At 49.1% G+C, this 14695-nt stretch overlaps 1 protein-coding gene across 4 annotated transcripts in view; it reads left to right on the top strand.

The window, feature by feature from the left end:
• Window positions 1-14695, top strand: part of TMED8 (transmembrane p24 trafficking protein family member 8) — a 107004-nt gene that overhangs the window by 35781 nt on the left and 56528 nt on the right. For all 4 annotated transcript variants that reach the window (XM_078659964.1, XM_078659961.1, XM_078659962.1 and 1 more), the window contains exon 4: window positions 3975-4110. In XM_078659964.1, the coding sequence (XP_078516090.1) occupies window positions 3975-4110 (136 nt within the window). The remainder of the gene's footprint in view (window positions 1-3974; window positions 4111-14695) is intronic.

Raw genomic sequence — 14695 nt, 5'->3', positions numbered from 1 at the left:
TGGTGCAGTGCATGAGCACATCAGCAGCAGCACTGAAAGGGCCTCCAAATATTACTAACACAAGTCACGGCACAGGGATAGAGGCGTCGGATGTGTACTAGAATAGCTGAGCCAAATGTGTATGGTTTAATTAATAGCTCGCCCAGGGCGCTCTGGTCTAGCGGATCTGGGTGGAGCATACTAGATACAATTCTCCCCTCTCTCAGCGGCAGCATTGACTCGCCCTGTACATCACCCAGTACTTGCATTTTAGCCAACATCCACCTGCACCAGAGTGACCAGATTTCAAAAACCAACAACTGGGACATTTTGCAAACATAGAAGTAGGACAAAAATTTGCATCGAGTTTGGGAATTAGTGGCACCGCTCACCAACACGGAAAACAGACAATGAGGCACTGAGTGGAATTCAATGCAACGTTTACACATCAGTGTAAAGTAAATTAATTTCTGCTAGAGGCAGTTAATCCTGCTCTCGAACACATGCGAATTGATCTCAGTCAGTGGAGTAGCATAACAAAACACACACTCGCTTGCGAAAGTTATAACTTTTGGCATTGTAAATGACAAAGCGATTAATTTAGCTATTTTCAAAACCAACATATAAATTAAAAAAATTGGCATTTCCAAGACCAATAGCTCACACTTTCCTACTGCGAGACCTATTGGCAACACCAGTGCTTGTTAAATTTGGTTTGCTTATTATATTCTTCTCCAGTTGCCAGATTGAAGGTAAACGGTATGATCATACCACGATTTGGTTTAACACTGGTGCACCAGGCATTGATGCCTGCTTTCACCCCTACTATTTATAATAGCTATGGATCCGCTTGCTCATCATATTCAGGAACGGCATTTACATCATGGATTGCAACTACCTAGAGGCCCACTCATTGCATCTTTTTACGCAGATGATGTGATGTTGTTTGTTCGCAAACCTGCTGAGAATCTGCCCCCTCTTTTATGGGAAGTAGTCAGTTTTGGAGTGCACTCAGACTTGGTCATTAACTGGACCAAGTCTGAAATATTTCCATTGACCCCTGCCACCACTCCAGGTGATCTTGAATTTCCTTTGCGATGGTGCAGTGACCCGCCTAAATATCTGGGCATCTATTTAAACTGCAGGGCCCCCGAGGTTATCCACTTAAACTGTGGACCTGCAATTGATCTTCTCGAAACACAAATTAAGAAATGCATGAAACTTCTGCTTTCTATCGCAGGTAGGATTGCCATTATAAAGATGGTGGTCCAACCACGCTTTTTTACCTTCTTTAAAATATCCCTATAACTTTAACAGTGGATTTTTTTAATACACTCAGTTTGCTCCTAATACGACTAATCTGGGCGGGTAAACGACCACGAGTGAACTGGACCACATTAACCATGCCATTCGAATGGGGGGTTTCGGGGTCCCTGACTTCTATCTATACTATTTGGTAGCCCAAGTCCACTTTACGTACTTCTAGTACCACCCAGACGCCAGACTACAATATCTCAAACCTGACAGATCGCAGATACATCCCCACTCACTATCGGCGTTATTACCCCAGGGACTTCCACGATGCCCTACAGTAATTCAAACAGTCCCCACAACATGTTGGGCATGGACAAAGTTACAGAGGTACCTGCACTACACATCACTATACTCTCCACATTTACCATTGGCAGATAACCCGTCAATATTCCCTACTCTAAGAGAACACTACTTAAACACAGACTAGTTAAAATGGGCGACCTGTTTCGCGACTCCAGACCCTGTACGACCACCGAGTAGGCTGCACGTGGAGCTGCCACGCACATGGACAATTTCGTGCTCCACAGAACTCGTAGCTCTTTATTAAAGACTTTACCATACACGTCATCTGAACCAGATGACCTTCCGCCACTCACACTTGTCATAACCTCGCCGGATAACGCTTACTTAGTTTCACACATTTACCATTTATCTCTTTCCTTCGCCAGCCTGTAGGCACTAAAGCACGCACATCCTGGGAGCAGGATTTAAATATCACTATCACTGGCGATATATGGCGTTATTGTTGTTCTCAGATGCAATACGTCTCTAGTAATTACAGACACAAATTGTTGCATTTTAAATATCATCATTGGGCTTGCGTTACTCCAAAATCATTTTCAATAATAAACTCAGTGGCGTCAACCACTTGTGGCACTCATGAGGTGGATTTTTCGCATCTGGCTTCGTACTGTACTCCTGTAAATGCATACTGGGAGGATATTTTTTAGACACTTGTCCATTATGGTGGAATACACTGTACCCCCCCCAAACCGTTGACAGCCCTTTTGAGATATGTCAAGCCTCTCAAGAGAAGCATTAGACTCTGCTATTGCCTTATTGATCACCAAGCGACATGTTGTGGAGTAGTGTGGCTCACTGGTTAGAGGCGGCAGACCTGAGAGCAGAAGTCAGCCCGCGACCACGGTTCGATTCCCGACGCGGCAGGGTCGTGGACCTTGGTCAGCGGACTTGATAATTCTCGCTTCGGTGCTTACTCTAATCAGGGGTTCCACTCGGCAACTCTGGGCATTAGCTTGCCTAATCTCCACAACGGCCCCACCAATTCCGGGGATGCCTGGCTCCACCTTGGGGACTCCCAGCAAGGGACCATCCCACAGGGAAAGCCAGGACGGGTTCCCCAGAGTTATACAGCGCCGGGACGCCCCGTTGCTGGGGCAGCTGTGCGCTTTACAAATATACTACATTTACATTTACATTACATTGGGGCAGATTACAAACACCATGAGTGCAGGCATGTCTTCGTGACCTCATGTACTGTGATACTATGAGTGGTATATATGCCACACTCCTACCAGTCACCTTGCGCCTATGTGATATTTGGCAACCTCTCAAAAGTTATTTGCAAGCCCACTCCATGGACAATAACTGACCTAGATGAGCCTACAAATGCGAAATGTGAACCTATCAACAAGGCTGTGATATAAGTGTTTCTTCAACTACCTCTACATTGAGTACTATGCAAGAGATGTAACAGTAGTGGTATTATGATAATGGACAGGGTCCTCGCTGAGCAGTGAATATTACTAAGAATTCTTTGTGTAAATTGCTCCTCTGTATTTGGTTTCTCTTTATTTTTTTGTCTTTTCTTCATTTTATGTAGAATGCCAGGGAATGCCATCTATTTGTCAAAATAACGCTAATAGTCTGGCAATTTGCGGGCCACCTGCTTCTCAATCACAACTTGGTTGTAATGTTTCTTGAAAACTACAATAAACAAATATAACTATTGCTAACTTTTGTCCCCAGGTGTAGCTGCATGTAACTTTTGATTCTATTCCTTAACTTGTAATTCTCCACAAATTCCTTCCCGACATGGGTATTCTTCCCTGATTGATATTTACTATTGAGCTTTCAGCAGTGCTTGAGAACCATTATGTTACCTCACTGTTCCCAAAATAAGATGAAGCTGGGTATACTGCATCGCTGCTTCCTTCCTAAGATGTTGCTGGGAATGCTGTGTCCCTGGCATTTGTTTTTCAGTCATGTGCCGCTGTTTGCTTTTTGGTCAGCTTCAGACGATGGAATTCTATGAATATGCCATCCCCTGTACTGTAATTTCAACAAAACCTGATCCTTTTTGGTATAACATATTGTCTGTGCCACCCTTTCTGTAATCTGAAGCTTAGAGAAAAGCTGGCTTGGCTTTAACTGATTTCTACCCTCAGGAACCTCTAAAAAATTCAATTTTACCAGGTAGACATGACTGACTAAGCAGCACTCACATGTTGGCTACAGAGGACAGTGTAGCAGCAATCAACTTGAATTAATCCGTTACCCACTCACACCTACCTTAAGTCCTAGACCACTCTTGCTGGCAGCGCATATGCTTTTTGAAGGCTTTTCCGTACTTTCACCATATGCAGTGTATCATAAATCCTTGGTTTAAGACGCTGATGCTGTGCTCGGTCTTCAACCCTTCTCTCTTTGTGTCCCCTCAGGAAGCAGAAGCCCACAGGACCTGTTATCAAGTACCAAAGGTACCCACCGACATCCTGATGATTCAGTCTGAGCACACCGGCAGGGTGGACATTGTCCAGGCTGAACTTTCCGAACTCGAAAAGGACCAGCTGAAAGGTGAGAAGGAAATCTAGGTACTGTGATTCCGTCAAGGCTGAGCAGGGGACCTTGGAAAGTGATAAAACAGTGGGAACAGTCAAGACTGAATTTTAGGACATATATAGGAGAAGACTGGCTTGTTGCTGGAAATAGAAGCGCCTGGAATAGGTTTTAATAGCAAGCTATAAACCAAGGTGGGTAAATTTCCGCCACACACACACCCACACACACATACGCCCCTCTTTTCAGCTGATGCTTTTTTGACTTGTATTCCACTGGGTCCTGCTGTCCAGGCCCCAGTGCATGTGCTCTGCACCCCAAAGTACGTGTACTCTTGGCTAAAACTCAATTGGGTCATTTCACTTACTTACAAGACCCTAGTAAATTGTACATGAGGTTCCCAGCGCTAGTACGTTAAATGTCACTACTGGAATGCAGTACTGAAATTGAGACACCACTGCAGTGACAAGGTCAAAATATGGTTCTAGGCATGCCACTGTAGCCTATTAGGGCAGGTTTGAGCATGCCACCTCGACATAGCACCATAAGCCAGGCCAAATCCTTATATTTTAGGTCAGACCTAAAGACCGCTTTATCTGTCTTGCCAACCTCCTGTTTTACAATAAATATGATACAAAAAATACATACAGTCAACACCCTTTCACCATTCGTCGGTTGACATGTCACTCAAATTATAATCCCTCCCACCCCAGCAGATGGTATTGATCAAACGGCCAGCCCACACCTTCCATTGAGAATGCCTTCACTTTAAGTGACTACATTTTTCCCTACATGTAACTAAATAAGAGTTCCACAAAACCAAAAATTGTTAGGCACTTGCACTGAAACGTAACAAGCTCAAATAAGACTTCTAAATTTACTTATACTTACCAGTGAATTAAAGTTCCTATTAATAGTAGGGTGTGATCACAAACTGAAAAAAAATTGAAAAAAGTATTATATAATTGATGTGAAATTTTGACTGGTTATTAACAACCACCTTTGGCAAATAATTAATTCTGTGGAAAATAAGAACAAATTATTAAAAAAGCAAGTGTGTATTCAAATTTCTGTATGACAACCACACCCCCTCAACTTGCAGATCATTTGAAGCAGTTGCTTTTGACTTGAGCTTGACCTCTATTGACAAGTGGAGCAGCAGCCTCATGTGAGACTTTGAATGCATTTGCATTTGACTTGTGATGGACTAGTGATGACTAGTGGAAATGCAGCTTTATGGAAGAATTTCAATGCTTTTGCATTTTGTCTGGTGAGGGACGCATAATAACTTGTGGAACTGCAGCTTATATATATTCACTCAGAATATATATGTTAGAAATAGTATCACTCAGTAGTACAGAAAGATAGTAATTTAACTTGCACAATAGCTTAGTATATATCTTTAAGTCTCTGAAACGTTTACGAAACACACCAGATGATGTAATCAGTGATGCCACTGACCATGTCATAAGTGATGTAATATGTGAGGTCATAAGCAGTGCATTCTGGGGCATAAGTTATAGTTAGCTCAGGTAACTATAACTGCTGAATGTCTATGGTTTTGTATGAGTGAAATCTGAGCCTATCTATAACGTCCCTGTAACCTAAGGTTTTTTAAATTCTATTTCTAAAATATGACCCTCTAAATTGAACTTTTTAGGTAATTTGTAGGTTTATATTTAATGCTAAGTGTATTACAGTTTTTTTTATAATTTCTTTTATACTGTCGATTCATTTTTACAAAAATCACGTTTGTTGTTAATGTAAAGTAAATTAAGTAATTTTCATGCAATTAAACAAATGTTATTTTGTTAAAAAAATATTTTTGGGGTACGGCTGTACATTTGCATGTCTGGAAATATAGAAAGACTACTATTCTATGGGTTTTACTCCCGATCATGCGACCAAAACGAATTCTTTGTCCGAATCTGCCTACATTTTTACAAACTACTGCCCATTTGTACACCCCTCCATTGCCGTTCATAAAATCAGTGTGAACATATATGTAAACCACCTTGTATCTGTTTTTCCGAACAGTTACCGTTTTTACCAGGTTCGCAAATCTGCAAATTTACAGGCCGGATTCGCGAATCCACTCGAACACATCCAAACATTGCCTTCTGATTGGATACATTAAAACCCCTCCCTTCCACATTGAAAACCACACCCAAAAGCAGTTACTTCTCCAGTGAAGTCTCTAGAAGGAGAATTGAGAACCAGCAGTGCTGTGCTTTTACACAATGGCTGAAGCTACATCATTCGTCCAAGATGAGCATCCATAACCTGTTGAGGATGAGGAAGAAGACACACCACCACACAAAAAAAGTATGTGTGGGAGCACTTTACTATACCTTCTGGGGAAGAGAATGTAATAGCAAAATATGTTGAGTGCACAATTTGTGTCAAGCAGTTATCCAGAGGCACCCCAAAGAAGTATTCACATGGGACAAGTTCTATGTAGAAGCACCTAAAAAAGTTCACAAGAGGGTCTACAGCCAGAGGATGCGAGAGAAAGCAGGTGCAACAGGGCAGTCGACCTGTACAGCAGCCTTGAGAGAACCCTCTTCCAGCTGCATCATTACAATACCAGTTGCCTGTGAGGAAATGAGTGACCTGTTTATTCACTGCGTGAAATTCCACATGCTTATTGCTATAAAAATGTCTTCTGTGGATGCATGTGTAGATACAGTGAAGAAGCCTCACTGTTAGTTTTTTTCCCCCATGCTTTCGGTGACTACATCATTGCTTCATTGAATTTCCCCATCCTTACTCTTTTTACTGCCTTGTTCGCTTTTTGTTAAAAAAAAACCAAAACACATTTTTTAGAAAACTGATATAAAACCGATCTAGAAAACAAAACGTTTTTTGTTAGAAAAATCATCTACTCAAACAAAGAGCTAACTCTGTGTTTTTAATGTGTCAGTTACTGTATTGGTGTGAGAGTGGGTGTGTCATTGTGTGCATCAGTATATGCTTAGGTGTGTTAGTGTATGCATTAGTGAGTGCTTGGGTGTGTTAGTGCATGCATCAATATGTGCCTGGGTGTGTCAATATATGCTTCAATGTGAGCCTGGATATATCATTGCATGCATCAATGTGTACCTGCGTTTGTTATTGGATGCATTAGTGTTTGGCTGGCTGTGTCAGTGGCTGCATTGCGGTATGGCTGGGTGTGTCAGTGTCTGCATTGGTAAGTCTCTGGGTGTCTCAGTGTGTGCCTGGATATGTTATTGGATGCATTAGTGTTTTGCTGGCTCTGGCAGTGTCTGCATTGCTGTATACCTGGGTGTGTCAGTTTCTGCGTTGGTAAGTCTCTGAGTGTGTCTGTGTGTGCTCGTCTTTACACCAGCCCACATTTTGGCAATACATTATTGAAAATGGGAAGGCAGCCATGTGCCACCCCACCCGAGCTTCTAAAAGCCCTGGGGAGCCCACCCCAGGGCTGCCTAGGTGTGTGTGTGTGTCTGCATTGGTAAGTCCCTGGGTGTCTCACTGTGTACATCAGTGTGTGCCTGGGTGTTTTATTGGATGCATTAGTGTTTGGCTGGGTGTGTGTGTGTGTGTCTCCAGTGCTGTATGCCTGAGTTTTTCATCTCTGTATTGCTACGTCTCTGAATCTCTTGGTGTGTACGTCAGTGTGTACCTGAGTGTGATATTGGATGTATTCATTTTTGGCTGGCTCTGTGAGTGTCTTCATAGGTACGTTCCTGGGAGTGTCACTGTGTACATGGGTGTGTTATTTCATGAATTAGTTTGACTGGATGTATCAGTGGTTGTACCTCTGCATAGTTGGGTGTGCCAGTGACTGTATCAATGTGTGTCTAGGTGTGGCAGTGGCTGTATCAGTGTGTGTTGGTGCGTGTGTGTGAGTACCACTATCTGTGTGTAGCTGGGTGTGTGTTGCTGTGCTGATGTGTGCATAGTGCGTTAGTAACTGTAGCAATCTGTCCTTGAGTGTGCATCCTCAAAATCTAAAGTTATCTAACAGCAGTGCAAGAACTAATAAGTAAAGTGTATTACCTCTCTAGATGGTGCCATTGATCTGTATAAAAAGTAAAACAAAAACTGAAATATTTGTTAGTTTACTATTAATATAATTACAAAAGTAACTTACAATTTCAACAATGCAAAAAGGTATAATTCTAAGAAATAACTAGACATTTCTTTTACTGTAAAAGTATGTATTAAACCTTTTAATGCGGGCGGAATTCCCCTGCGATGTAGCAAAATGTTACGCGTGCGCAGATCGGACGGCTCCCGGCCGTACGACGTACACGCCCACTGTGACATCGGACGGTCCGACGCATCCAAAGGGTTAAATATAAACATTATTTATTTTATTTATTTTACAGATTTGTAGAGCGCATGGCTGCCCGTGAGCGTCCCAGCGCTAATGATAGAGCAGAAAGGATGACAGAAGATAGTTTAAGGAAACAGCCATGTCTTCAGAAGTTCGCGGAATTAAAGCAAATTAGGCTGGGCCCGGATGTGTAAAGGCAATGCATTCCACAGTTTGGAGGCGTTATATGAAAAGAGATGACCTCCAGATCAAGCCTTCTTGATCCTGGGTATAGACGTCGGGTGCAGGTGTGTGGAACGAAGAGTTCTATTAGTTTTGTAGGGAGTGACTAGATCGTTTAGAATGGGAGGTGCTTTCCCATGCAGGATTTTGTGAGCAGTACAAAGGGCCTTAAAATGCACCCTTTCTTGAATGGGTAGCCAGTGAAGTGACTTGAGGGCTGGTTTGGCTGAGCACCGACTATCTGAAAGAGACACGTTAGTATTAGATTCCTTACCTTAGAATATCCCCAGGCGTCAGACTGGATCCGGAAACTTTTGCGTAGCAGTACCCTTGCGTGTCGGTAGGCATCGTCTGCGGCTCCGCGTCCGTCGTCGGCGTCGTGGGCGCCGTGATGACGTCGTCGGAGTACTTAGACGCCGCCTCCGCGTGCTGACGTCAGTTCTTCTTTTTTCCGCGCCAGCAAGCGCAGATCTGGAAAAAGCAGTAACCCTAGTCAATTTTTTACTAACTTTTTGATCGTTTTTTGATAATTTCTCGAAGTCTTTCGACTCCGATTGGTGCCGTAGGGATGCCCGGCTTTAAGCACTGCGAGGATTGCGACCGCACGATGTCGATCACGGATCCTCACCACCTGTGTTTAACTTGTCTAGGCGTCGATCACGACGACAAGGCCTGCTCTGACTGCCGGGCCCTCTCTTCGAAAGCCAGGCGGGAGCGGTCCCGCAGGCGACTCGAACTCGAGGGACAGGTCGCGGGCTCGGAGCCACCACAGCTCCGAGAGTAGGCCGCACTCCTCCGGGTCGAAGTCGTCGTCAGGTAAGAAGCACAAGAAGTCCAAGAGGCGTCATCGCTCTGCGGACTCCCCCCCGACGCTCGCGCGATGTGGCCGGGGGTTCGGGTGACACCGCCCACGCGGCTCCGTCGGAGTCGCCGCGTTCAGCTCCACACCCTCCGGTCCCTGGGCTCAACGCGACGCCGGAGGAGATCGAGCGCTTCCTCATGGCCATGAGGAAACTCTCTCCTCCAACGGGCTACGCGGCGCCTTCGGGCCCAGCAGACCCGTCTGGGGCCTCTAGCGGGTCGGGGGTTTCGGCCCCGACGCCGTCGGGTGCTTCGGCCCCGACGCCGCCGATGCCTTCGGGCCCGGCGCCGCAGGTTCCCGCTATCCCGACGCCGCCGGTCCCTTCGGGCCCGGCGCCGCAGGGTACAGCTGTCCTGGCGCCTTCGGGCCCGGCGCCGCGGGACGCCGCTAGACCTTCTTCGGGATCTGGATCGTCGCCAGTGGACCTTACGACCTCCCCGGCGTCGGACCATCAGGTGTCGCCTCCGGCGCTGTCCTCTGGTGCCGCCGTCCCCGATGCCCCCTTCATTCCTGTTCCGACGTCGGGACGGCCCCGATGGGCGCCGCTCCAGACGTCGTTTGGGGAGTTTCACTTCTATGAGCAGGCCCCATTAGTTGAGAACCCTGAGTTTCAGGAGATGGGTGATGAAGGGTATTGGGAGGGGTCTGAGGACCCTCTGACCCGAGAGTGTCAGTCTCAGGAGGACTGGGCAGGAGACCTTGGGGAGGCCAGTGGCCTGGACACCTCTCCAGACACTGGTTTTGTCTCCCCTCCTACTGTGGCTTTGGAGGAGGGGGCAACCTACAGTGTGGTGTTGATGAGGGCTGCCAAGGCCTTGGGCCTTGAGCTCCCCGTCGCGGGCCGTGAGGACTAATCTCCTCACTGAGGTCCTTAAACCGCAGTCAAGCTCGGGCGAGCCTCTGCTGCCCTTTAATGAGGCCTTGACCGACGTTCTTCTGGGCACCTGGTCCAAGCCCGCTACGGGTTCGCCCGTAGATAGGAACGTGGCCAGACGCCACCGCCCAGCACCGAGCGACCCATGTTTCCTGTCCACCTACCCTACCCCCGAGAGCCTGGTCATCCAGGCCTCCAATTCCCAGACCGCATTCCCGTCGGCACCGCCGGACAGGGAATCCAAGAGGTACGAGCAGTACGGCAAAAAGATCTTCTTGTCCCTTAGTCTGGGACTGCGGTCTTCCAACACCGCATGCCTCTTGGGCCGCTACACCCACTCTCTGTGGGATACGGTTGCGGAAGTGCTGCCAGAGTGTCCGTTGGAGGTACGGGCCAAACTCGGCCAAGCCCTTGTGGAGGGCCGGGATGCAGCCAAATATTCTATACGGTGTGGGCTGGATACCACCGACTCACTGGGTAGAGCGATGGCAACGACGGTGGCGGTCAGACGTCACGCCTGGTTGAGGTCCGCCAACTTTTCGGCCGATGTCCAGAACACTTTGATGGACATGCCGTTTGATGGCCGTCGCCTCTTTGGCGACAAGGCAGACCATGCGCTCGAGCGCTTTAAGGACTTCAGGACTACGGCCAAGTCCTTGGGCCTCTCGGCCCCGCGCCAGCAATCGGCTGCCTTTCATTCCTTTCGTGGCCACGGAAGGGGTGTACCCACACGTGCTGCCAGCCACGCTCCGCAGGGTAATACCCAACGCGGTGGCGGCCGTGGGAACCGCCGTCCTGGCGGTCGGGGACAACGGCAAGGTCAGTCCACACCTTCCCCCGCAGCATCCGCCTCAAAGCCCTCCTAGTCCGTGCTTTCAGGCCCATGTGACGCCAGTGGGGGGCAGGGTTCGCCATCACCACCTCCACTGGCGCACCGTCACTTCTGACGGGTGGGTGCTGCAGATCGTCCGAAGGGGATACTCCCTCCCCTTCGAGGCGACTCCTCCAGACATGCCACCGCAGAACCACCGTGTATCGGGGGATCATTTGCGACTTCTGCAGGAGGAAGTTACGGCCCTCTTGGCCAAGGGGGCCATCGAGCGCGTTCCTGGGCCAGAAGTAGGGTGTGGTTGCTACTCCCACTACTTTCTGGTACCCAAGAAGGGCAAAGGGGGCCTACGCCCTATCTTGGACCTAAGGAACGTCAACGGCTTCCTCCGGAAGGAGAAGTTCAAGATGCCGACACTGGCTCAGGTCCTAGCTGCCCTGGACCCAGGAGACTGGATGGTAGCGTTGGACTTGCAGGACGCTTATTTCCACATCTCCGTCCTGCCGGCCCACCGGCGCTATTTGCGGTTCACGGTTGGCCACCAGCACTTTCAGTATACCGTACTCCCCTTCGGCCTTACCAGCGCCCCACGGGTGTTCACAAAGGTGATGGCGGTGGTCGCAGCTCATCTGCGCAGGTTAGGAGTTTCAGTCTTCCCCTACCTCGACGACTGGTTGTTGAAGGCGGGCTCGCCCCAGACAGTCGTCAGCCACCTCCAGACTACGGCAGATCTCCTGCACCGGCTGGGGTTCTCCATCAATGTGCCGAAGTCACACCTGTGCCTCTCTCAGAAGCTCCTTTTCATCAGAGCGGTTCTCGACTCGGCGCGGTGTCGTGTTTATCCACCCGAACAGCGGGTCCTGGATATTCAGGCTCTGATTCCCATCTTTCAGCCGTTATCCCGGGTCTCGGTCAGGTTGACGCTGCGGCTTCTGGGGCTGATGGCCTCCTGCCTCCTGCTGATGCATCACGCCAGGTGGCGGATGCGGGCTCTGCAGTGGGACCTGAAGTTTCAGTGGGCCCAGCATCAGGGCAACCTATCCGACCACGTCCTGATCTCGGAGGGCACTGCGAGACAGCTGCAGTGGTGGCTCACGGACCGCGATTGGGTCAGCGGCAGATCCCTCTCCCTTCCCCAACCGGAGCACGTAGTTGTGATGGATGCGTCCCTCCAGGACTGGGGAGGCCACATGGGAGAGGCGGAGATCAGAGGCCTCTGGTCTCCGGTGGAGGCCCGGCTCCACATCAACCTGTTGGAGTTACGGGCGATTTGTCTAGCACTAAAAGCATTCCTCCCCTCTGTCCGGGGGAGTGTAGTGCAGGTGTTCACGGACAACACCACCGCCATGTGGTACTGCAACAAACAGGGCGGGGTGGGGTCGTGGACCCTTTGCCAGGAGACTCTGCGCCTCTGGCAATGGCTGGAACGCCAGGGCGTGACCCTGGTGGCTCAACACCTGGCGGGTTCTCTGAACGCCAGGGCGGACGAGCTCAGCCGTCGGTGCATGATGGATCACGAATGGCGTCTGAACTCGGACGTGGCGCAAGGCCTCTTTCAGCAATGGGGAGAGCCTTGGTTAGATCTATTCGCCACCGAAGAGAACGCGCAATGTCATCAGTTCTGCGCGTTAGAATTTCCAAGGTGGCACTCGCTCGGAGACGCTTTTCGTCGCGAGTGGAGCTGCGGTCTACTGTACGCCTTTCCGCCTATACCACTTCTGCCTAGAGTGCTGAATAAGATCAAGCGCGACCGGGCCCAAGTCATCCTTGAGGCTCCGGACTGGGCTCAAAGGTACTGGTATCCAGAGCTACTCAGTATGTCAGTCGATCCCCCGGTTCGTCTGCCTCTTCAGAAGGACCTTCTGTCGCAGCAGCAGGGGACGGTCCTCCACCCGAACCTATCCAGTCTCCACCTCCATGCTTGGAGATTGAGCGGCGACAGTTGAGGCCATTTGACTTGCCTCCTGAAGTCTGTAACGTCATTCTGGCAGCCAGGCGTCCCTCCACAAAGTCGGTATACGCCTGCAGGTGGAACAGATTTGTGGCATGGTGCACAGCAAAGGCTGTGGATCCTCTTGCTGCCCCTCTTTCTGAGGTTCATCTCTTCCTTCTTTCTCTTGCCCAGCAGGGCTCTGCTCTGGGCACTATCAAGGGCTACCTTTCTGCCCTTTCAGCCTTTCTGAGGCTGCCTGATCAACCTTCTTTGTTCAAGTCCCCTATTGTAAATAGGTTTCTAAAGGGCATCACACACACGTTCCCTCCTGTTCCGTTTGTGATGCCTCAGTGGGACTTGAACCTGGTTCTTACGTTTCTGATGTGCGCTCCCTTTGAGCCACTTCACAACTGTCCTCTCCGCCTTCTTACTCTGAAGACTGCTTTCCTGGTTGCCATCCCCTCTGCCAGGAGAGTGAGTGAGCTCCAGGCCCTTTCTTTTACTCCACCTTTCCTTTCTGTCCATCCGGACAAAGTGGTGTTGCGTACTAAGCCATCTTTCCTGCCCAAGGTTGTCACGGCCTTCCACATCGGGCAGTCTATCACCTTGCCAACCTTCTTCCCGCCACCGCATCCCTCTAAAAAGGAAGAGTGGCTCCACCGTCTGGACCCAAAACGTGCCCTCTCATTTTACTTGGATCGCACATGCCAGTTCCGGGTGGATGACCAACTCTTTGTTGGTTACGTGGGCGCTAAGAAGGGGAAAGCGGTGCACAAGAGGACCATCTCCCGGTGGATCATCTTGTGTATCCAGGCATGCTACTCCTTGGCTAAAAAGGAGCCCCCTGTTGGATTGCGGGCTCACTCTACCCAAGCCACGGCGACTACAACTGCCCTGGGCGTGCCCTTACAAGACATCTGTCAGGCAGCTACGTGGGCATCGCTGCACACGTTTGCAAGACACTACTGCCTGGTCAGCCAAGTCCGGAGGGATGGCTTCTTTGGCCGTTCTGTCCTCCTGGACTTTCTGGTGTGATTATTGGTTCGCAGACCCACCACCGGGGTTGGTATTGCTGGGGTATCTATTCTAAGGTAAGGAATCTAATACTAACGTGTCTCTTTCAGATGCACAAGTTACTACTTGTGTAACGATATATCTGTAAGAGACATTAGTTAGCATTAGATTCCTTACCGACCCACCCATCCTCCCCGTTCTGCGAACCGATATCTAGGGTTAGGGTTACCCCCTTTCAGGGCCCTAGTTTCAATGGCACCAGTGTTGGTTTTTTGACATGGCTCTGCGTTTCTGGCGCGGAAAAGCTGTGTCTAAGAACTGACGTCAGCACGCGGAGGCGGCGTCTAAGTACTCCGACGACGTCATCACGGCACCCACGACGCCGACGACGGACGCGGAGCCGCAGACGGCGCCTACCGACGTGCAAGGGTACTGCTACGCAAAAGTTTCCGGATCCAGTCTGACGCCTGGGGATATTCTAAGGTAAGGAATCTAATACTAACTAATGTCTCTTACAGATATATCGTTACACAAGTAGTAACTTGTGCGTTCGTGCCAGTAAGAAGTCG

The sequence above is a fragment of the Lissotriton helveticus genome, chromosome 9 (assembly GCF_964261635.1).
Source record: "Lissotriton helveticus chromosome 9, aLisHel1.1, whole genome shotgun sequence".
In the NCBI taxonomy this organism is placed as follows: domain Eukaryota; kingdom Metazoa; phylum Chordata; class Amphibia; order Caudata; family Salamandridae; genus Lissotriton; species Lissotriton helveticus.
The sequence above is the reverse complement of the archived record's forward strand: the minus strand, read 5'-3'. Positions and strand labels throughout refer to the sequence as shown.